Genomic DNA, 23,214 nt, shown 5'->3' on the forward strand with positions numbered 1-23,214 from the left:
GGTTGGACCTGCAGCTACACCATTTTTTTGGTGTGTTCCTGGCTGATTTCATACAATAAGGCGGGCTAGGCCATGTCAATGGTTAGGCCCTGCTGCAAAAGCCCTTAGTGGGAGACCTTTAACTGATTTCCATGGGCTTTTGGTCAGGCCCTGATTGGGAGATCTTCAAGGAACTCCTCTAGGCACTGTGGGGAAGTGGGGTCAGTGATTTGGTGGGCATTGCTCATCCCCCAGAAGATACCCTAGCATTGTGTTAGGGGGCACTCTGTTGCTGCATGTGCCGTCTTTGTGATGAAACAAAGTCGAGGTCTGTTGTGGCTATTGCTGTTCCCATGGCACTTCTAGTGCCAATAAGGGTAATGTTAGTGCTCTGGTCAGCACGGTGATTGTAGTTCGACAGCTTAACGCACCCTCTACGTCTGAGTTAATGTGGAGTTCTTCGTTTCTATCGTGCAGCTGTTCCACCCCAGACATGGCTGCATTTCAGCGCTGGCTGAAGTAATGCCTTTCTGGGGGGAAATTTGGGACTGGGCGTGTGTGTTGGGGATCATCCTGTGGTAATTTTTAAGGCTGGTAAGAGCCAAGGCATGGCAGGCTGGCTGCAGTGCACACAGACACAGCTGAGAGTGACTTACGTGCCGGACACTGTGAACAACCCCAGGTTACAGGGCAGGGGTGACAAAACGACTCCTTAGTCTGGCTTGTATCCTGGTGTGTCAGTGCGCTCTTTATAATCCTTAACTACTTGTCAGGGTGCTCTAAGGCTTAGTGAATTTACATTAGACAGGTACTTTGGCAGCTTTAGATGACAGCGATTTTAGAAGTGCTAGGATGAAACACGAACAGCTGGTAACAACCAGTTTTATTGCTCAACATCCTGAACCAGTGGAACAAATGGACACTGTAAGGTTATTTTAAATAGTGCTTAAGCCTGTCTCACTGCAGACTTCAAATGTGCTGTTTCCCATTTCTAAATGTCCTAAAATTCAACGATGCTGTGAGCTAGGAACACTGGATTTGCCACCCAGGATCCTGTCTCCTTTAGTGTGGTGCAATGAGGGGAAGATTTTCTTTCCTTATGTAGTTAAAAGCTGACATCATTGTCCTGTTTTAGCTTGGATAACTACACCTATTGGCATGGAGAGTGAAACTAACCAGCCCCTTCTTATATCCTGTCACTGTACTTGATTAACATGCGACAGGAAATCCATACCCAATATTGACTTTTCTCTGCAGAAATTTTGGATAGTGTGTATACAAGTGAAAATACCTGAATCTACTGAAAGGATGTCTGCATCAGCTCTTCTTACTAAGAACCTACAGTCAAGAGGCCACATCTAGGGCTCTATACAACTCTCATCGATGTCACAGGAGCCTTCCCCTTTACTTCAATGGGAGTTGGGCCCATAAATAATATGAGAATGTGGTATTCCCGCTCAGTACAGAGGGCCAGATCCTGCGCTGGTATAAAATGGCAAAGCTCCAATGAAGTCAACCGTGCTACGCTGATTTCCAGCAGCTGAGAATCTGGCTCACAGTACAGTAGAACCTCATTGTTACGAACACCAGAGTTACGAACTGAGCAGTCAGTCACACACCTCATTGGGAACCAGAAGTCCACAGCCAGGCAGCAGCAGAGACCAAAAAAAAAAAAAAGAAAAAGCAAATACAGTACAGCAAAAAATAAAGGGAAAGCAGCATTTTTATTCTGTTTCCAAGCTGTATGAAGTCAATGTTCAGTTGTAAATTTTTGAAAGACCCACCATAATATTTCGTTCAGAGTTACGAACAACCTCCATTCCCAAGCTGTTCATAACTCTGAGGTTCTACCGTACTGTATTTGGTATTTACTTCTAGCAGAAAACCACTCGGTGGCCTGGTGTCTGTAGATATAGTCAGGCTCTAGAGGGCAAGCTCAGCCACTGATATTTTAGCCAGAATGAAATGAATTTGTTCATGGCCAGTTTATATCCATTTGGTCTTGTAGGAAGAACATTCATTCACATATTGAATAAGATGGGTCCAAAGACCAAACCTTGAGGAACCACTAGTAATCGCTCTCCAATCGGATAATTCACCTTTCAGCACAACCCCATTGCCTTGTTCCCTTTAGCCAATTCCTTAACCCCATTACAATGCTTGTACTGATCCCCATCTTCCCTAATGTAATTAATAATTTCCCACGTGGCTCTGTGTCACATGCTTTACTGAGATCTACTGCAGTTGCCTCAGCTAAAAAATCAGTTATTTTCTCAAAGAAATCAGATGAGTCTGACGTGAGCTACCTTTGGTAAACCCATGTTGAATTACATTCCCTTTACTATTTACCACTATGAATACCATTCTTTCCTTCACAGTTTACTCTAAAACCTTGCATATTCCTGAGGTCAGACTAACAGGTCTGTAACTGACCAAATCACTCTCCCCACACCCCTTCTTAAATACAGGTATGACATTAGCTATTCTCCAGTCATAGGGTACTACCTCCCTCCCCCCATAGATCAGACTTTCCGCTCACCTACATGAAAAAACCAGCAAGACTGAGGCTGAAAACCGTGGGAAAAGAACAGCAGGTACACTATTTAGGACCTCATGCAACACATGTCTTTTAGCAGCTGTTTGTGTTGATGGGATGAGAGCATATTTCTCCTCCTCATGGTACCTACCTCCAATTTTACCACCCAATCCAGTTTGGGATTGGCAGCTGCCAATTCTATTAAAGAGCACTGCATGCATTTTTAAGGAACAGCCATTATTATAGAAACTCAACACAGGTTTCTGTTTTAATGAGAAAATAACGATATACTTGCATTGTATGCCTCACAGTCACTATGAAACAAAAGCAGGATAACAACATTTAAGTGGTTAATGTATACAGAAAACCAGGGCTGGTCAGATTGATTGCTAAACCATGACAACAGTGTCACCTTTTGGCTGTAAAACAAATCACTGTTATTGTTTTTACTTTCCCATAATCTGAATAAGGAGCAAAACTAGCAGCTTTTTGAAACAACAACAACTCAGGAAACCTGCATTTGTAACCAAAAACTGGATAGTTACAATTCTAATGTTTAACTATTTTTCATTACACACTTGCATTAAAACCAGTCTTTGTCACAGAAAAGTTTTTTTTTTTATCATTTCTTTTGTGGAGCCCAAATTAATTTGGCAGTAGTGTTCCTTTGTTGCATTTGATTTATTTATATAGAGAGATGTATGCCTGCCTATATTTATAGACTTATACGCTTGGTAGCATGCAACTGAAATAAAGAAGAGGCAAGTAAACTGGATAGCATTTCAGTTATCATAGCACTGAACCATGTGCTGCTGAGATGATGGTTTTGCTTCCATAATTTCTGGAAGAGAAAGGGTTGGGTGGTAGAGAGGTTAGCTCTACTCGACTGGTACATGCAAACATTTTTTATTGCAGGATATGTGAAAATGCTGCTTAGATTCCATCCCAGTACAAAGGATACCAAGATGGCAAAACCACACTGGTTTTATAGGAGATTGACTTTATTTTCACAGCAGGAGTTGGGGGGAAGGAGCACACAAAGCAGGAGATGCCCCGTGACAAGCAATATAAAGCTGAAGAAGTGACATCCAATGTTTTATTTAGTTATTTATTTTTTACTTACAAAAAATAATCCCTCAAGAAAACAACAGATGCATGTTTCTTAAAAGGTAAGAGAGAGCCAGGAACTCCTGACAATGCCCTCAGCCCTAGGTAACTGCAACCACGCAGAGGGAGAAGCAAATGCATTTCAAAGGGAGCAAAAGCTGTCAGAATCCATACACTGCAGTGAGAAGTTCAAATGTACATGCCTTGATGTAAGACCATTTCTCAGGAATGAGCCACTTATGACATACAGCTTGATACTGTGTAATATTGCTAGAGAAGCGCTTTCCAAGATTCAGCTATGTTCTCCTCAAACCAAGAGGGATCCAAACCCCCTCTCAATACAGGTGTGCAACTCCTGTAAGTGAGTGTTACTACACACAATACCTGCCCATCAGCTGGGCAACAGACTACTGAGTGTGTGGAATTATACTTCCTATAGTCTACTGGTAACACTAACACACCTTTATTGAATCGGGTCAGAATCGACTAGATTGGCATTTCCAAACGGCTGGTCTATTTGTATATGTGTATACTCTTAAGTATGACACACTTTAAAGAAATCAATACAAGACAATTGCCCAGTTCAAAAGGGTTTTCTTTTGTTAATAGGCCATTCATAGAACAGGTTTAATTAATGCTTATTGCCACTTTTACTACAATCCCTGAACACAGTCTTCAAAATGTTTGACCGTGTAAAGGAACCTGTGAGACACGTGTCAAACCACAGGCTGGAAAGAAATTAAAAACAAAATTGTTTTGGTTGCAAGCTCTATGTCTGCCCAATAAAAGCACCAGAATAATGTTCACAGTATCTAAAGCCGTTTTAGGTGAGCCTCAGAATAAAACACCATGTCAGGTCACAGAGCAGTATGAAAACAGAAGAGGGATTTAGGGGAGAGTCAGCCTCTTGGCTGATTTAAAAAGAAGTTAAAATAATAATTTTAGGTTTATAAAAACAATACATACATGTATATGTCTCCTAAACTTGATAATTTCTAGTCCAGAAATTATGGTTCCCGGTTGTAAAATACGTATTGTATTGCTTTGCCTGAAAAGAAAGAGTAAACCTGGCAGCCTCTATACTACATATGAATACAAAGCACAAGAATAAATACCACATTTCTTTTCTAAATGTCAGATTACAAAACTGCTCAATACTTCGCAATTGTGATTCATGCAAATACCGTGTCAGGTCAAATTTTAATATTACAAATACTGCATCAGCTCAGTGCCATTTTATATCCCTTTTCATAAAAAAGAAATTCTCACTCACCCCCGTAGCTGGCAAACAGCTTTGGAGAAAATAAATCTGTACACCCAGAGCTCTTGTTCATTCTAGGATTCCAACCTCACACACACGTGCGCGCTCACACCCAGACACACAACACCCTTCAGCACGGATTCCAAGCCTAGGCACAAACTAAAGGGTCTCTATTTTGCTTTTAGCTCTGAAAACACTGAACAGCAAAAATAATCCTTTTTCTTGCCTCTCTCTCACACACACTCTCGATTACCTTCTTTAACTTTTTATTTCCTGGAAACCTGCATACTCTACGTTAACTCCAAGGCCTTTTACACTGTATAAATATAGTTAAAGACGTAACTTTTCCCCCTTTGTTTCATACCTCTGTTTGTGCCAGCATCTGGCTTGATTAAATTATTGCCTCAGAAAAAATTAAATGTCATTTTCTGAGTGTGTTCCCCTCTTATCTTTCTGACTCAGGTTATTCAATCTTTATTCATTTTATACATATGCCTCTGCCCACACCCATCATAAAAATAGTCATTGCCCACTAAATACCGATTGTATATTTAGAAAGTTATGTAAATATGCACTGAGAAACTGGAGACCAGTTCATATTGCAAGTATACAGGATCCTAAAGCTAAGGTTATCCGTTTGGCTTGGCATTCCCCCTCAGCTCTCTCCTAAACTGACAGATTGTGTTTGCAACAGAACAGGATACTTTATTAAATATTCTGATTGCAAAACATGGATTGTACATTTGCAGTAACAGTCTCCAATTTTTAAATGAAAAATTAAGAGAAAGGGGGAAAAAAAATCTTCAACCCCTCTCCCCCCCCAAATAACAGCAAAAACAAAAAATCATTGCATGTTATGGCTATCTAGAGTAAACCAAAGTAACATTAACGTTCTTAGTGCAGCAGGTGGGATGATGGAGAAGCTACAGGCAAGTCCAAAGAAAGCCTGGTGACACAACAGGTTACTCTGGGCCAAACTGTCTCGTTGATACAAAGCAGGGCTGGAAATTCAGTTAGAAGGAAGCACATATATTTGCCCTGCCTTGAGTTTTTGCCAACTCCTTCAGCCTCCCATGCTGACCTGTTGCAATAGGTCTGCTGCCAACGGCGATGACACCCTTCCTTGACCAGTCCACGCCTAACATCCTCTCATTCTTTTTTTTTGGGGGGGGGGGGTGGATTTTGTGGGTGGGTTTTTCTCTTTCGCTAATGGTGCCTGGAGATGGAGCAATCCTGTCTCTGTGGATCAGTGAGCTTGTTGTATCTTTAATAAATATCGGATTAAATGATGATTGTTTTTTTTTTTTTTTTTGGTTTCTCAGTCCCAAACACCCGTTTTACTGCAAGGGGATTATTCATTCTCTTCCTGGTTGGCATAAATTCCAGCCTCCCAGCGCAGTGCCAGGGCACTCTTCCTGCGATTCACCCTGGTAGCCTCAAGGACCTGGAAAAGAAAAAACACCACTTACTTTGGTTCCCTTCTTCCACTCCTCTCTCCATCCATCTCCCACCCCCCCAATAATTACTAGCACACATAGAGTTAAATTATGCAGCCCACGCTCACTACTCAATCACATCAGCAGCATGACCGAGGCTACTTATGGCTCTAAGGGCTTGCCAGTGTGAGCAAGGGTTACACCAAATAGCTCGTAAGGTCAAAGCTGGACTATTTAAATCCTAATATTCATACAGCAGCCTAAGTTAGAAGTGGAGAAGTCAAGTCTAGTTCTGCAGGCCTAACTCAGGATGCTGCATACTCTCCATCCCAATTCAGACAGGTCAAGTGACAGCCAGCAGGGGGAGGATGGTTACGAAGGATCCATTTTCATTCGCGTGTGGGGATTACGTACAGCACAAGGTAACCACATACATACAGGAACCTTATCAGAGGCACAGTTCCAGCCCACTGTGGACAATGGGAGCCTTGTCATTGACTTCAATCAGCTTTGGATCTAGCAGACTGTTTTTCATTTAAACGTGTCATTACCTGTAGACACAAGGGTCCTTCACACTGGCTTGCTGTGGTGTTTGGACTGAAGCAAAATCAATGAAAAAGCCATTGCTTGGAACACATGCATGGAAGAACACAGAGTCCTTTGGGTGAAAGAACCACACCCCACATGCCTAAAGAGGGATGATGTGACACACAGGCTTGGTCTTTGCCACCGGCACAAGGGTGAAGTTCCCCCTTGGGGAATAAAAGGAAATCTCAGACATACTCCATCAGATTCTTCCTTCAGCATGCTGTTTGTCCCGACTCCTCCACGTCTCACCAAACCTTTGAGAACGTTCCCAGGCTTAACCAATGCCAGAGAAGAACCACATGGGTGAGCTAAAGTTTGAACCAAAGCCCACTGAAATCAATGGAAAATGGCTCAATGACTTCTAGGGGCTTTCAACCAGATCCCGCACGAGAAACATTTTCAAGGGGTTTATAGATTTAGGTTAAAAAAATCCAAACCAACTATGATGCCGCTAAAGTGTCCAGGTTAGCTAGCACATGCAGCCCTGTAGTCCTATTACTGCCATCCTTGTTGCCCCCTGCCCCCTGCCCCACCAGCGTGTTCTACACATATATGGCATGTCTTGGCGTTGTACAGACTGTCTGGCCTCTGGGGCTGGGATTGTGTTAAATCAGGTCTATAGACAGCCAGCATAATAGGACTCCAATCTGACTACAAATATCTGAATGTAAGAATGAGGACACTAGATACAAAGAGCAGCTGAAGGTAACCCAGCTGCCGGTTGGTGGGTGAGTAGAGGTTACTCGGTCTTGCAGCTTGTAACAATCCAGGACTGGACTTGTTCACAGATGTCAGGGTCTCCAGCTATATATGCAGTAAGGAGACTACAACTCCTGACAGACAGCTACAAATCATTGCTACTTGTGCTAAATGAGTATATTCTCTGTGGTCTAACACTAGGATCCAAACTTTCATTTAGAGCTCAGAGACACTCAGCAGTTTGGGGAAAGAAGGGGTTTGGCAAAGCTTTGTTTGTGCCTTGTAGTTTGCATGCCCTCTAATTTCTTTTGACCCGGTGGATCAACAAACCCCAGAACTCAAGGTGAAACTAAGCCAGCGCATGCAGTATTGAGTTGAAACCATATCTCCTTTCCTGGCAGCGATGGGGAGCGACTATGTGTGCCTAAAACTCAGTCCAGGTTTACTGGAATGTTATATTACTGAAGATCTGCATAAAGCTATTTATAGCCTCTTTAGGAGGCAAGACCATTCAAATGGAAGCAGGTCTGATTCCATCCAGCAGAGGGAGGTGGTGCTCACACTCCCACCAATATGTTTACAAGATAAAACCCCGCACCACTTCTTGAATAAAACTCCACAGAGACACTACAGCCGCTAATGGCATATTGATTCTGCTGCAGCTACAAAGCTGGGGACTGATGGTTTAAATGAGGTGTTAGGGATTCTGATTGCATAAACTATGCCCTCGGACAAGATCTCAAAGGGGTTCGGCACCACTGCCCAGTTTTTCTTGATAACTTGTTCAGAAGGAATAAAGGAACACAGTCGCTCATTTAGCATCAGCATAAGAGAAAATAAACGTTGATGCTTTCTTAGCTTCAAAACTGGGGAATGTTGCTGAGCAGTGGCAGAAGCAGGAGAAAACGGGAATGAGGATTAAAGAGAAGTGCAGGGTAAAGGAGAAGTAACATTCTAACAGGATATGAAAAATAAACACAAAAGACACCAAACTCAGGGCAAAAATCTGAGGCCCTTATCGGAGCAAAACCACCATGGCAGTAGAGGAGAGTTTTGCACAATTTGGGCCTTAGTTTTAGGCTAACGTAAAACATAATGGATTTTGTTTTAGTCCCAGTGTTCTAGGGCCAGATCCTCACCTGGTGTGAAATAAACATGGTTCCACTGACTTCAGTGCTGGTTTTTAACCAGCTGAGGATCTGGCATTTTGGTTTAAGATTTCTGCTTTGGATCGGCACTATTTTAGCTTTAAGCTACCAAAACCCCAGAGCAGAGAGAAAGTCCTTCCCTCCATTACGTCCCCTTTGTCCCTCCTCTCTCTTCCTCTTCATCACTGGTTTAAAGCTGCTAACCTACTATCCGTGAACACTGTTCTCAGTCAAAGAACATGGCTGGCAGGAACAAATACTATGGGCTAGATCAGGGGTTCTCAAACCGGGGGGCCGTGACCCCTCAGAGGGTCGTGAGGTTATTGCGTGGGGGGTCCACCCCGAATCCCACTTCATCTCCAGCATTTATAATAGTGTTAAATATTTTTAAAAGTGTTTAATGTATAGGGGGAGGGGGGTCGCATGAAAAGGCTTGCTGTGTGAAAGGGGTCACCAATACAAAAGTTTGAGACCCACTGGGCTAGATCCTCAGCTGGTGTAAATGACTGCAGCTGAGGATCTGGCCCAGGGTTCGCATAGCTCCAATAGCATCTACCCGCTACAGCTTTGTTACTAGAATTTCTATAACCATACAAAATTATCATTAGAGATTGACTAGTCATTGGAGAGGATGAAGCAGGATATTTATTTCCCCTGTGTGAGAATTACCAACACTGTATTGAGGCATGATAGCAAACAACCATCATGTCTATTAGCTGGTCCCCAAAGCCTCTACTTAAATGTTTAACTTGGTCATCACTCTCATTGGGCCAAAGAATGAGAAGTGCCAGGCACCACAGCTTCCAACGACTTTAATGTCTCTGTTGACGTACTATACTTAGACTTCTGTAAGGCGTTTGACTTAGTACCGCATGACATTTTGATTAAAAAACTAGAATATAAAATTGTCATGGCACACATTAAATGGATTAAAAACTGGCTAACTGATAGGTCTCAAAACGTAATTGTAAATGGGGTATTGTCATCGAACAGGTGTGTTTCCACTGGGGTCCCGCAAGGATCGATTCTCTGCCTTATGCTATTTAACATTTTTATCAATGACCTGGAAGAAAACAAAATCATCACTGATAATGTTTGCAGATGACAAAAATTGGGAGTGGCAAAGAATGAAGAGGACAGGTCACTGATTCAGAGCAATCAGGATCGCTTGGTAGACTGGCTGCAGGCAAACAATATACCTTTTAATATGGCTAAATGCAAATGTATGGGTGTGGGAACAAAGAGTGTAGGCCAAACAGGACTCTATTGTGGGAAGCAGACTCTGAAAAAGATTTGGTGTTGGGGTGGCGGGCGCATGACGACTTGATAATCAGCTGAATTTGAGCTCCCATTGTGACACTGGCGAAAAGAGCTAATTTGATCCTGAGATACTAAACAGGGGACTCTTGAATAGGAGAAAAGTGCCTATCCAGTTGGGATTGGTGCGACCGCTGCTCGAATACTGTGTCCAGTTCTGGTGCTTACAATTCAGGAAGGATGTTGAAATAATAGAACGAGTTAACGGAAGAGCCATGAGAATGATTAAAGGATCATAAAAGGTACCATGTAGTGATAGAGTCAAGAGCTTAATCCATTTAGTTTAACAAAGACAAGGGTAAGGGATGATTTGATTGCGTAGTCTATACATATCTAAATGGGGAACCAATATTTAATAATGGGCTCTTCAATCTAGCAGAGAAAGGTCTAACATGATCCAATGGCTGGAAGTTGAAACTAGACAAAACTCATACAGGAAATAAGGCATAAATTCTTAACATGAGAGTAATTGACCATGGGTCATGGTGGATTCTCTATTACTGGCAATTTTTAAATCAAGATTGGAAGTTTTTTTAAAAGATCTGCTCTAGGAATTACTTTGGTGAATACCATGGCATGCCATAGGTCAGCTGAGATGATCACAATGGTCCCAAACAGGCCTTGGAATCGATGAGCAGCAGTTCCATTGCTTAGCTCTCCTCAGCATTTGACCTGTTGAAATCAATGGCAGCTTTGCTGGAAAACTGAGCAAAGACTTCAAGACCTGGCCCTGCATTATTTTAGTAGAAGGAATGGCCCAGAAGGAAGGGACGCTAAAAAGGAAGAGTAGGATAAATCAAAGAAATTCTGGAAGAGAGGAACATGGAGTTATAAATAAATAGATTTACTGATAACCAGCTTATTGTTAAGTTTTGGTAAGATTTTCATAAGCTAACGTACCCTTTAACTAACCACCATATTGGAAGCTCCCAGTGACGAGAAACCAAAGAGAAACCTGGCCCAGATTCACAACTACATCACTCCAGTTTTACACCTGTCCCTGAAACCAATAGAATTACATTGGTGTAAAATTGTCTTAACGCAGTGGTGAATCATGCCTTCTGTATTTACCATTACACTCATCAGATACAGTAGAACCGTGGCGATACAAACACCAGAGTTACAAACTGACCGGTCAACTGCACACATGGGTGTAGTTTGCGGGAAGCATTGCCCCCCCAAACAGAGGTAAGGCATGTGGGGATCACACGCCACTGCCCTGCCGATTTCTGCGAGCACTGAGCTGCCCAGGGCTTGCTCCGCTTGGCCTGCTGGGGCGGAGGGGAGCTCTGTTGTTCCCAGGCTGCATCTCCTCCTGGCACGTTTCTGGGGGATGGAGCCGCTTCTCCTGCCAGGTGAGGGAAGGTGGCCACTGTCTCTGCAGCTGGACGCTGCCTCCTCATTCCTAGTGCTGGTCGCCTTCCCCATCTGTGTGTGCTGGGCGCCCTGTATGGCCACTATCCTGTTATGGAGAGTGCCCGAGGTGGGGCAGGGCCAGGGGAAATGAGGGAAGGGGGTGGGGTGGTGGGAAAGAGGCAGTGGGGAAGGAAGGGGGATGGGATAGGGCAGAGGGAAGAGAAGGGTATAGGGGAATAGGACAGAGGGGAGAGGGATGGGGCAGGGGACATTGGGGAGTAAATTTGCAAAGCTGTATTAAGTCAATACACAGCTGTAAACTTTTGAAAGAACAACCATATTTTGTTCAGCGTTACGAACAACCTCCATTCCCCAGGTGTTCGTAACTCTGAGGTTCTACTGTAAGAAGTCACAGGTCTAATTGGGAACGGCTCAATTTCTCTACTAAAATCTGTGAAATGGACAGCAAAATGGACTCCAAACTAGTCCTGTGTCAAATATACAAGGAATCCCCAAAAAAGGCTGAACGAGGTCCTTTTTTTTTTTTTTTTGGAATGCCCATAATACACCCCGTTCTGGCCCCAAACACCTATTTCAATTGAGTAGCTATTTACTCCCACTGATGACCTCTGGAGTCTGTACAAGTGTCCAGCAATGGAGTGAAGTAACTGGACTACTCGCTGGAGAAAAGACATCAGAATCTGGCCCGCTACTCAGAGCTCTAAATATAGGCATGGGTCCTAGCGTTAGATCATAGCGATTCTCATTTAGCACAAGTAGTAAAGACCTATAATTTGGAGCGGACAGTCAGGAACCGTATACCCCGAGCTGCATTTATGTGGCTTAGGGTGGTGACACTGGTGTATGCTGAAGTGTCCAGCAAGTGGATTTAAGTCAACAGGACTATTCATGGAGTAAGGTGCTAATCAATGCAAGTGAAGGTATTGGAATCTTGCCCTCTGCTCTCGGCTACACTCATGCATGGCGTGGTATGAGTGGAGCTGACAACAGAATTATCCCTACAGGAGTGAGGTGCCTAACTCCCAGATAACTTGCATCCTGCATGTAAAATGCACATGCTGAAAAACAGGACTGCTGAGAATGGACATCCCCTTTGCTGTTACTGTTCTCTGGATTTTGTCACTTGTCTGGAATTGCCTCTAAAATTGGCACATAGGCTCCACAAAGATTATAACGTTAACAAAGCTAGGAGTGATTCTCTCAGGCTTCGACTGAACGATTGACAAGGCTACCTCGTAATGGAAAGAGTTCTAATGAAAATAGCCAAGTGATGTAAAAAACATGTTCTGTTTGGAAAAACTAATTTGACCACAAAGTCACATTAAACAGAGAGATTTCAGATGGCAGAAACGTTGAAAGGACAGACAAATATACATGAATATTTGGAATGATTTAGAACTGTGAAAATTGTTCTTCACTTCTCTTACTACACACATGTTGGGGTTTCAGCTCGGAGATCTTAAGAGTTACAGAACATTGTTTTAATGCTAAGTTTTATTTTAAAGTGGATGGTTAACAGGATAAAAAAAATGACTGAAGCAGTCACTACAGTCAGGTACAAGTTTTAGCTACCGGCCCCCTAGGGGAGGATAGAGAGAAACAAATTTACTGGTGAATTATCCCATACTTGCTTGCTCATTGGCACCAGCAGATGAAGAATGCAAGCGAGGACAGAATTCAGTACCACTGCACCTCACTCCAGAACCTGTTACTAAATGCAACTGACTAGTATTCTGCAACCCTAGTTAATTTCTAGGCAATATTGAGGTGAAGGAGCTGAATCTCTCTCTGATGCTGCTGACCTGAGCTTGACAGAATTAAACACAGAAAGATTTCAAAGATGACATACAAGCAGAGAGACTGAAATCCTGGCTCTCCTGAAGTTAATGGCAAAATTCCCAGGGACTTGTACGGGGACAGGATTTCACACATATTGTCTAAATTGACTTGCAATTGACTAGGAAGATTAGCTATATTCCAGCCTCGGATATTTGTACAAGTGAATTCAAGAGAACTTTTGCCAACCGGAGTAATTCCATGAGCATAAGGGGTTTGTAAACTACAAAACAAAGTTAGAGCATATTTCCTCACCGTAGTTAGAGCTTGCCACGTTCTTTGGAATAATGGATCAACTGACTAGCACTCAATGCTATCAACTTCTTAAAGCTTACAGGCAAGTGAGCTGAAAAGCCAACAGGTGATGATGGCATCCAGTTGTTTGTTTGTTTTTAAGTCTTAATGCTGATAAATATTGAGGATGCTTCCAGCAAAATTCTCAAAACGTCACCTTTATTTGTGCTTGCACAACTCTTCCCATGCAAATGTGATTTTTGTGCTCTATCGCCCATTCACGGGCAGAGACAGAGTTCCAATCAAGTCTGAGGGTGTAAGTTCTACCAGAGGTGTGTACAAGGGACCGTGCACAAAAAACCTTTGCACGAGTGAACTGTGCACACGTAACTGCCAGCACAAATGCAGTAGACAGGTTGGCTGCTCTTGAGAAATTCCCCACGGCTGTCCAACGGAAAGTTAAATGCTTGAGTATCGGCCAGACAGGCACACAACTAACAGCACCAACAAAGAAAACTCTTTTTCTGCAGTGTGAAGATATTTTATTTACAGTACATACTTAGTGCTAAATCCTGCTTTTACAATATATGCACATACTGGGCTTCTGCAGAGTGCAATGGGAGCCTCACTTACATCAGAAGAATGTGTTATTGGTGCTGTGCAGTGTGTTGGAATGTGGTCATAGTCAATGGCAACCAAAACTAATCTGTCTTGCTATTTTGTGATTGGTAAGTTTACAATGGTCACCTTTACAAACTTTTCAGTTGCCTCTGTAACTAAACATTACCAGAGTATTCCTTATAGTATAGTAGGTGGAAGGAACACTAAGGGCTGGTCTACACTGGGGGCGAGGGGGAGGGGGGGGAGAATCGATCTAAGATACGCAACTGCAGCTACGTGAATAGCGTAGCTGAAGTCGAAGTATCTTAGATCGATTTACCTGGGGTCCTCACGGCGCGGGATCGACGGCCGCGACTCCCCCGTCGACTCCTCTACTGCCGCTCGCTCTGGTGGAGTTCCGGAGTCGACGGGGAGCGCGTTCGGGGATCGCTATATCGCGTCTTAACGAGATGCGATATATCGATCCCTGATAAATCGATCGCTACCCGCCGATGCGGCGGGTAGTCTGGACGTACCCTAAGAATTAGAGCTGCTGATGTAATGTAGTCATTCAAGACAAAACTGGAAGTTTGCAGGATAACCATACTGTGGGTGTATGCGAGCATGCAGTTATTAGCAGTCCTTTTAAAAAGTGGAACAACAAAAGGAGGTCTGGTGTGCTTTTAATGTACAACCTAGGATTCTGAAGGAGATAAACCACAGCAGACTATGGGGAATATTCACAGCTCAGCAGTGTTACAGGACTCCAGTTAATACTCCAGTGTTGCTAAGGACCTCCACACTGAGTGGAGAATCTATTCCAAAACCACCAGGATGGAAAAGATATTTCACAGGGCGGAGGTTTAATGACAGGGATTACAGTTCGCAGATTTTCACCTTAGTCTATAACCATTTTCAACTCTCACTCCTTTCCCACTTATCTCCCCCCTCCCCGCCCCCGCCCTTACTATCAGAATACTATCCATTCCATGTGGGAGGCACATAGACATCTCCACCCGAAGCCTATGAATTGGGAATCTAAAGTGTACTACCTCTTACAGGCAACATATACACAGGATATTATGTTGGCCATTCATAAATGACACCCAAAAGGAGGAGGAGAGCGTGTGGTGGGGGGAGTCCTCTGCATTTTCTACCCGCGGGGGGAGGAGGTTTAGGTCCGCATAGCTGTCTCTCTCAGGGTTGTGGATTTTTCACACTCCTGAGAGATGTAGTTATGCCAATGTATATTTGCACTGTAGACCAGCCCTATGTGTCAGAGCCCAGCTTTGCAGAGGTAAGGGCTGTGTAAGCATCCCCTCAAATGCTTGGCCAATACACTTCAATCCTGACTTAAAATGCTCCTGCTTCTGCAGCCTTGGGTCTCTTGGCTGTCGATAGTGCAAACTTGCATGCTGGTAATGGTCATATTGTGAGGTGGAACAAACTACCCAGGAGAGGGACATGGATGTGGCTACAGATGAAGTCACCAAACTCCTTTGTGACTTGGAACTGGGATTTGAAGCTATGCTGTCAAAGAGGGAAAGGTCGGTGTGTTTATCCTTTGTACAAATGTAGATATCATTGAAGACACCATCACTAGAGATGCGCAAGAGTCACAATATTTGGATCTGGGTCCGTAACTTCTCAAAGGTTGTGGATGTTTGGATCCGAGGTTTTACATTTGCCCATTACAGAGGGTTTCATCTGGGAAGGTCAGATCTGAATCTGGATGCTAACTCGCCCAATGCTCAGGAAAGTTCCCATCCTGGGTTTTGGTTTGGTGCCTTCCCTCTAATCACAATCTTCATCACTCTGAAAATTGTAATTAGAATCCAAGGATAAGGGGGAAAAAAAGTGTTGATGGATAAGAGGGAATATCCCCCTGTGACGCATGACCAGAAAGGGTTAAGCATCCTTCAGGATGAATGATTCAAATTCAACCCTTAAAAACATATGGGGAGACAATGTTTGTGTTTTTGTGTATTTACATATATATGGGTAGAGATCAACAATGTAATCAACAGTCCCTGTCTATGCTTTATTCTGTTAATTCAGAGATCAATAGAAATTCTTAACATTTAAATGAACTGCAAACCTAGGATATAGCTGTATTCATCTCTCTTTGAAATGTATAGCCAATCATCTGTGAATGGTGGAAAAACAGGCAATTGCCTTATGTGGATCTGTGTGGATAATTACCAGCGATGCTTAGGAAATGAGTGTCTATTGTTTATGGAGGGACTCCAGGCTGTCACAAGAAGGCCTGAGACTGTATAAAATGCAGGACCAGCTCTAGGCACCAGCAAAGCAAGCATGTGCGTGGGGCGGCACAATTCCAGGGGCGGCATTCTCGACATTCTTTTTTTTTTGCTGGGGGCAGCAAAAAACGTAGAGCCGGCCCTGATAAAATGGGCTTGGGTCCTGGTCCTGTCATCTCGGATCTGCTTGAGGCTTCATGCAGGGGAAGCCTAAGTCATAAGGAGTGAGATCCCAGTGCAGACTGGCCCTCCCTGAATACAAACATTGGACTATAACCTATGGACTTACTTCTGAAAGAACTCTGCAACTACAAAGCTCACCATCTCTGCTATGAATCTGAATCTCAGAACTGTACTCATGTCTGTATGTATACTGATCTTTTAACCAATGCTCTCTCTCTTTTCTTTTTTAATACATTTTATTTTAGTTTATAAGAATTGGCTGTAGCGTGTATTTGGGTAAGATCTGGAATATTCATTAACCTGGCAGATAATGTGTCTGATCCTTTGGGATTGGTAGAACTTTTTATATGATGAATAAGATTTTCAGTAATCTTCATCATACTTGACTTGGGTATCTGGGTGGAGGCCTGAGGCTGGGTTACTTTAAGGGAACTGTGTTGTTGGCTTCTGGGTAACCAGTGAGGTGTAATAGAAGCTGTTTTGTGCTGGCTTGGTAAATCTAAGTATTGGAATATCCACCAGCTTTGGCGATTGTCTGCCCCATTCTTTGCAGTTCACCCCAATTGAGTGACCTCAGTTGGCTCCCCTGGGACCCCGGTCACACCCCCATACACATCCTCACCCCTATTTTGATGTGAAAGAGCACTGACACTCAGCATGGAAATGCAAACTGAAACAACATGCATGTGGAATGACCATGCAAGAGAAAGCAAAGATAAGCAGTTGAAAAGTACCTCGGAAGTAACCTTGTTAGACAGTAATTTACAGGTGTACTGGTGGAAAGGAAAAGACCAGCATTAGTACATTGAACAGACGTGTTGAAGTTGGAAACAAAAAAACTGGGAACAGAACTTGAAGCAGTTTGGACCTGTTTAAAAGGTTAGTTAATGTATTTGTTTTTAAATGAAGTTGCTTAGCCAATTGCCATCATGTTTACTCTTATTGGTCAAACTATTTCAGTCATGCTGCTTGGCAGCGAATGAGGTATCCTCTTCCCATCGTCTCCCGCCCAGTGGCTTCTTCTTTGGAAGACACAGCTAGAGAAAGAGAATAACATTTTCTCCCCTTATGGAGCGAAGTCTTTCAAATGGCAAATACACTGGATTTGACCATTGTCAAAGCAGACTGCTCTGACCTGAAAGACAAAAGCTGACAATGACTACAGGAACTGCCATGTTGAAGAATAGCACACTGAAATTAGAGCAAAACAAAGCGCCTTCTTGTGCCACTGGAGCAGGGCGCACCCAAGGCCCTGATCCTGCAAACACCGACTTTACTGTCATTTATTATGTGCTGCAGGACTTATGCATGTGGTTAATTTTAAGCACACAAATAGTCCCATCTTGCATATGTTAGTGTTTGTAGGACTGGGACTGGAGTCTGTTCAGCTTTGCTCCCTTCTGTGTTACCCAGCAGAAAGGAGCATTTGACCCAATAGAACTTATCTTCCAACAATTTCGAAAGTCTCTCATTTTCCTTCCATTCAGACGGTGAGCAGAGGTCTGCTCTACATGATCGGATTTTCAAAATGGCAGCTGCCTGTTTGCCTGTTAATTATGCTTTTTTTCAGTATATTGTAGACGCTTGAAAATGGTTCAGTGATTTGCTCTCGTATGTAATTAGATCCAGAGATTACTCTCTTTTGCCTGAAACTGCATTTTAAAAGCCTCTGCTGACAAATCAGAACTAGTGGTTGTTTAAATAATTATTGCTTAGCCTGGCACATAAAATATTGTCTCTAACTAAGGCCGGTGCAAGCTTAGCATGGCAAAGCTACATCTTTATCATGTCATTTCTTATCCGCCCCCCCACCCCCGCCCCCCTTTCAGGAGTAGTTTACACAAGGGAAAAAGAAAAATAAAGGGAGGAGAAAGAAAACATTCCAGCTGTTTAGGGGAGGCTCACTCTGGTCTTACAAACACAGCCCTGTGATAGGATTTTAGACAAGCAGAAAGGGGAACATAAATACATTAAAAAAAAAAATTTGGCTCCAGATGAGCTTCCGGAAAATGAGAATGAAAATAAAACTGGGCCAGACCTTTAGTGGGGGGTCAATCAGTGTAGCTCCTTTAACTTCAATGGAGCTACATCAATTTATCCAAGTGCAGGATCTGGTGCACAATTTGTTTGATGGTACTAATTGTATGGCAGTAAAAATTTTAATGAACAGAGGCTTTTAATAGTGTTATCACTGAGCCGCCGTGATACACAGAGTTCTGTCTCTATGGCGTGATGCTCTTCATTTGGACCAAAGTTCTCAGTCAAGACACAGAAGCGCGTTTCAAACACAGACAAACAATCTTGGCCAACTTCTTTTCAAGAAGGCACCTGTGCAACCCCACCGACTTCAATGGAGATGCACTGGTGTAACTAAACAGAGTCTGGCCCTCAGCATCATGACATCTCTATGAGAGTAGCAGCACTCACATGTGCTACATGGTAAACCACATACAGCAGGGGACAATGGAATGACTGCGACAAAGAATTCCAGTCATAAGCCATTGCTTGGTAAGTCACCTGAACCCATCAGTGCTACAAGGAAAAGGTTATGATGAGCATGCAATCAGTCTTCATCCCTTAGCAAAGCAACTTCTGAACAATATCAAGATCTAAAGCAAAAAGGCTGATGGAAACAAAGTCCAAAGTTATTAAGGCCACATAAGGACTGATTCTGCTCTCCCTTATGCTGGTTTTACTTCACTAACTTAAATGAAGTTACTCCTGGGTTATACCCAGAGAAAGTGAGAGAAGAATGAGGTCCCAAATCTCTTGAATGAAAGGCTTGACAGCATCATTCAACAGGCATTAGCACAGCAATATACACAAGGGGAAAATCCTAATAACACCCAATGAAAACTATCCACTTGCACCCAGGGGATAGAGCCCATTGGACAGTCACCTCTTCTGAAAGAGGCAGAGGACACTGGCGAGTAACTCATTCTTGAGACATGTCCTCACTGTAGAAAGGCAACAAGCCAAGTTAGCAAAGTTTCTTGTGTCAGATGAAGTCCATAGAAGCAGGTGAGCTGAGACCACTCTCGCTGAGACTACGGGCTTCATCCTGCTCCACTGAAATCAATGGCAGTTTTGTCATTGACTTCAGTGGGAGCAGGCTCAGACCCTAAGATCTGTCTGCACTTCAAACCCACCCTTCTATCTTGCATTAACTTACAACCAAAAATGGAGTGGGATCTTTTTACATTTCACTGTTTCTAATCTGAAGTCTCATACTCTGTTGATATAATATTGAACACCAAAGATTAAAACCTAGCATATTCTGTAGGCTACTGTTTGTAGTATGAACTTTAAAGACTATAGTCTTAACAGGGCTGGACTGGGATTTCAGAGTAGCAGCCATGTTAGTCTGTTCTTTTTGGATTGGGATTGTTTTTCTTAAGTGTTTGAAAAGAGTCTGGCACATTGTGGGTGCTAGAGCAAATACAGAACAACGGCCAATAGTAACCACTAACAATAATCATATACATGTAAGGGTTTATACTACCCATCTCTCCTACCCACACAGCATTTATGCTCACAACAGTCATGAGCGGCACCTTTGTAAAGTCCCAGTGATATGATGGGAGAACAGTTTGCTTACTGTATGCATCTGAAGTCTGACAGTCATTAGCCATGAAATTTATACCCATTCCCCTACTCTGATGACCATCTGAACATCAATGTTGGTAGCTCAAAAACTTGAACTGCAGGCACTTACATGAAGAACTCAGAGCAGAATTTTTGTCAATTTCCCCTTTCTGCTTGTAGGAAAGAACAGAACAGACTCAATGGGAAACAGCATTCTGTCCACTGTAAGTCCAGGATCCCATTCCACAAGTTCCTAACCAGATCCTGGAGCAACCCAAGAAGATATTGCCCTCAGGGAATCCATCCTAGGTCTTACACTGAACCCAGAGCATACTGGGATAGGACTTCGGGAGTCTAATGAGTGCTGGGTGAATACTTGTAGTGCACAGATATGAGCAATAAGGCTCATACTGCAGTTACATAGTTCATTGCAGGATTTCAGTGAGCAGTGAATTCAAATATGATCCTCTGATCACAGAGGGCAACTAGGCAGAGTTTATTATTATACGATTGCCACTATGATTGATTGATTTCCCCCCCTTCAGATAAACTGATACTGTAGTTTCTTTTGTTTTTTTTTTTAATTCTTTAAACATCTTTAAGGCACTCAGCGAGTCATTCTCAGCAGAACAATTGATCTTTAAGAGGCCAAATTTTGTCCTACTAACCACAGCGATCTGCCTGTCGTGAAACACACACTGAAGAGGGGAAGGGAAGAGTGTACTTACACTGCTGTCATCCATCCTCTCACGCCTCTTAGTTTTGTGTGTTTCATAATCCTCCATGAGGGTCTGCAGCAAATTCTTGGGCCTCTGGGATCCTGCAGCCTCGTCAGGCAGTAAGTCAGACTGGGAGAGGGGACCTTCTGTTGTCGGGGATGGAGGAGGCCTGATCTTCTCTATCTTCCCTGAAACGACATGAAGGGACCCCTTTCTAAATGGACAGATTCCCAAGTAGTTTCCAACTGAAGACACAGCTTGCAAAAGGAACGAGTTGGAGCAATATTTCCAGTGTGGCTTGAACAGAGAGAAATACTGAAACGTAGTCTACAAAATAATGTATTGAAACAAACACGGCCAAAGTGAGTTTCAAGTCCCTCCTTTTCCCCCTCCCAGACCAGACTTACACAAACATTTAAGTGATCTTATTTCATAACACCTAGCAAAGCTGTCAAGTAACATGTATACGAATCTACCCTATCACTGCTCATTACTAGAGCTCTGGTTAAATCACCCCAACCCCTAATGACTCACTTCTGTGCTCTGGACATACATGCAAGCTTATGGAAATCGCTGGACTTATTTTTATTGAATCAGACACCCAAAAAACTGCACAGTGTCACAGTGCAGAGGGGCCCAAACTGTGTTCCATGGAGCACTTGCAGTTCAAGAAGGGCTGTCCGGTTACATGGTTCTGGCTCCTTCTTGTTTCCAGCTGCTAAATTGCATGAAAAGAGGTAAAAATATCTTTGATACATTTCCTAGTATTTCTTTTCCATGCAACTAGTTGCTGGTCCGTGTGACTGTAAGTGGGAGGGGAAGGTGATCTGTGAAACACGCTCTCTATTAAGATGTAGTCCAGGCGAGGGAAGAATTTGTGAACCCCATGTCCACTGGTTAGATGAAAAGGCTGGGAGCCAGGATGAATTCAGGCTGTAGCTCTGACAGGACCGCTTGCTCACTAGGCAATGTGCTCACGACTTAACTAGCCTAGCTGGAGAACTGGGTACAAAGCAGGCACATGGGGAAGACCGATCCTACAAGAAGACTATTGCTACGGCTCTGTATACTGTGCGACCCCTCCAGATTCAGCCAGCGCCGCCCAGAGGATTCAGGGGGCCTGGGGCAAAGCAATTTCAGGGGCCCCTTCCATAAAAAAAAGTTGCAATAGTATAGAATACTATATTCTCGTGGGGGCCCCTGTGGGGCCCGAGGCAAATTGCCCCACTTGCCCGCCACTCCCGGGCAGCCCTGGGAAAAATAAACATTTCCACATCTCGGCACAAACCCAGTTTTGACAAAACTTCTTTTCAAGTCACCTTTACAAGGTATCACTGGTTCCCAGCATCAGCTAGTGCTAAAAGGCACTAAAGCTCATTAAAAGGGTTGGACAAATACTTTCCGTCAAAACTTTTTTTGGATCGAAAACTAGGGGTGTTTAAAAAGCAGAAAAAAAAATCACGGACAATGTCTGCTTTCCTTCAAAATTTGTTGTGGTTTTTTTAATTGAAAAGCTGAAATTAGTCTGCCAAAACCTGAACATGGTTTGGGGTTTCAGAAGTGTGTGGCCAAATATTTGCTGCTTGCTGTGTTTGTTTAAAGAAACAATAAAAAAATTCTGCTTAAAAAAAAATCCAAAACTTTTGAACCACCTCAGCTTGTGACCAAACGCCTGAGCCCATCCAATCAGAGATTTTTCCAGGTTTCTGATACGCTGCTGGCTTCCTTGACTCATATCTGTCTCCATAACTTTGGGTTCATTTAGCTTAGAACATAAGAACGGCCATACTGGGTCAGACCAAAGGTCCATCTAGCCCAGTATCCTGTCTACCGACAGTGGCCAATGCCAAGTGCCCTAGAGGGAGTGAACCTAACAGGTAATGATCAAGTGATCTCTCTCCTGCCATCCATCTCCACCCTCTGACAAACAGAGGCTAGTGACACCATTCCTTACCCATCCTGGCTAATAGCCATTAATGGACTTACATTCACTCCATGAATGTATCTGTTTCCTAGAGACTGGCTCCACGGGGTCCCTCACAAACTGGAGACGGTTACTGTGGGTTTGTCTTTAGTATAGCTTATGTACATACTCCATGAACTGAGCATTTGAGCTTGTTCCAGAATCTGGGATGAGCCTATGTTGTGAAAACTAAAATGCTCAAAATAGCACATGCATGTGAATGGACACAGGGTGCTAAAATTAAATTAACCCAGGGGTTTTCAAACTGGGGGTCGGGACCCCTCAGGGGGTCATGAGGTTATTACTGGGGGTTGCGAGCTGTCAGCCTCCACCTCAAACCCCGCTTTGCCTCCAGCATTTGAAATAGTGTTAAATATATAAAAAA

General features: G+C 43.2%; 1 protein-coding gene across 4 annotated transcripts in view; it reads right to left on the reverse strand.

Annotated features, from left to right (window-relative positions):
• Window positions 1-6,184: 6,184 nt before the first annotated feature.
• Window positions 6,185-23,214, reverse strand: part of LOC113405016 (A-kinase anchor protein 2-like) — a 238,386-nt gene continuing 221,356 nt past the window's right edge. For 2 of the 4 annotated variants that reach the window (XM_029914326.1, XM_029914325.1), the window contains 3 exons: window positions 20,876-21,054; window positions 17,297-17,335; window positions 6,190-6,327 (listed from right to left, as the gene is read on the reverse strand). In XM_029914326.1, the coding sequence (XP_029770186.1) occupies window positions 6,235-6,327; window positions 17,297-17,335; window positions 20,876-21,054 (311 nt within the window). In that variant the 3' untranslated portion in view covers window positions 6,190-6,234. Of the gene's footprint in view, window positions 6,328-17,296; window positions 17,336-20,875; window positions 21,055-23,214 lie in introns of all 4 variants that reach the window. The other 2 variants (XM_024216627.3, XM_029914324.1) reach the window with 2 other exon arrangements.

Source organism: Terrapene carolina, unplaced genomic scaffold, assembly GCF_002925995.2.
Source record: "Terrapene carolina triunguis isolate 2854851 unplaced genomic scaffold, T_m_triunguis-2.0 Scaffold35022, whole genome shotgun sequence".
Taxonomy (NCBI): Eukaryota; Metazoa; Chordata; order Testudines; family Emydidae; genus Terrapene; species Terrapene triunguis.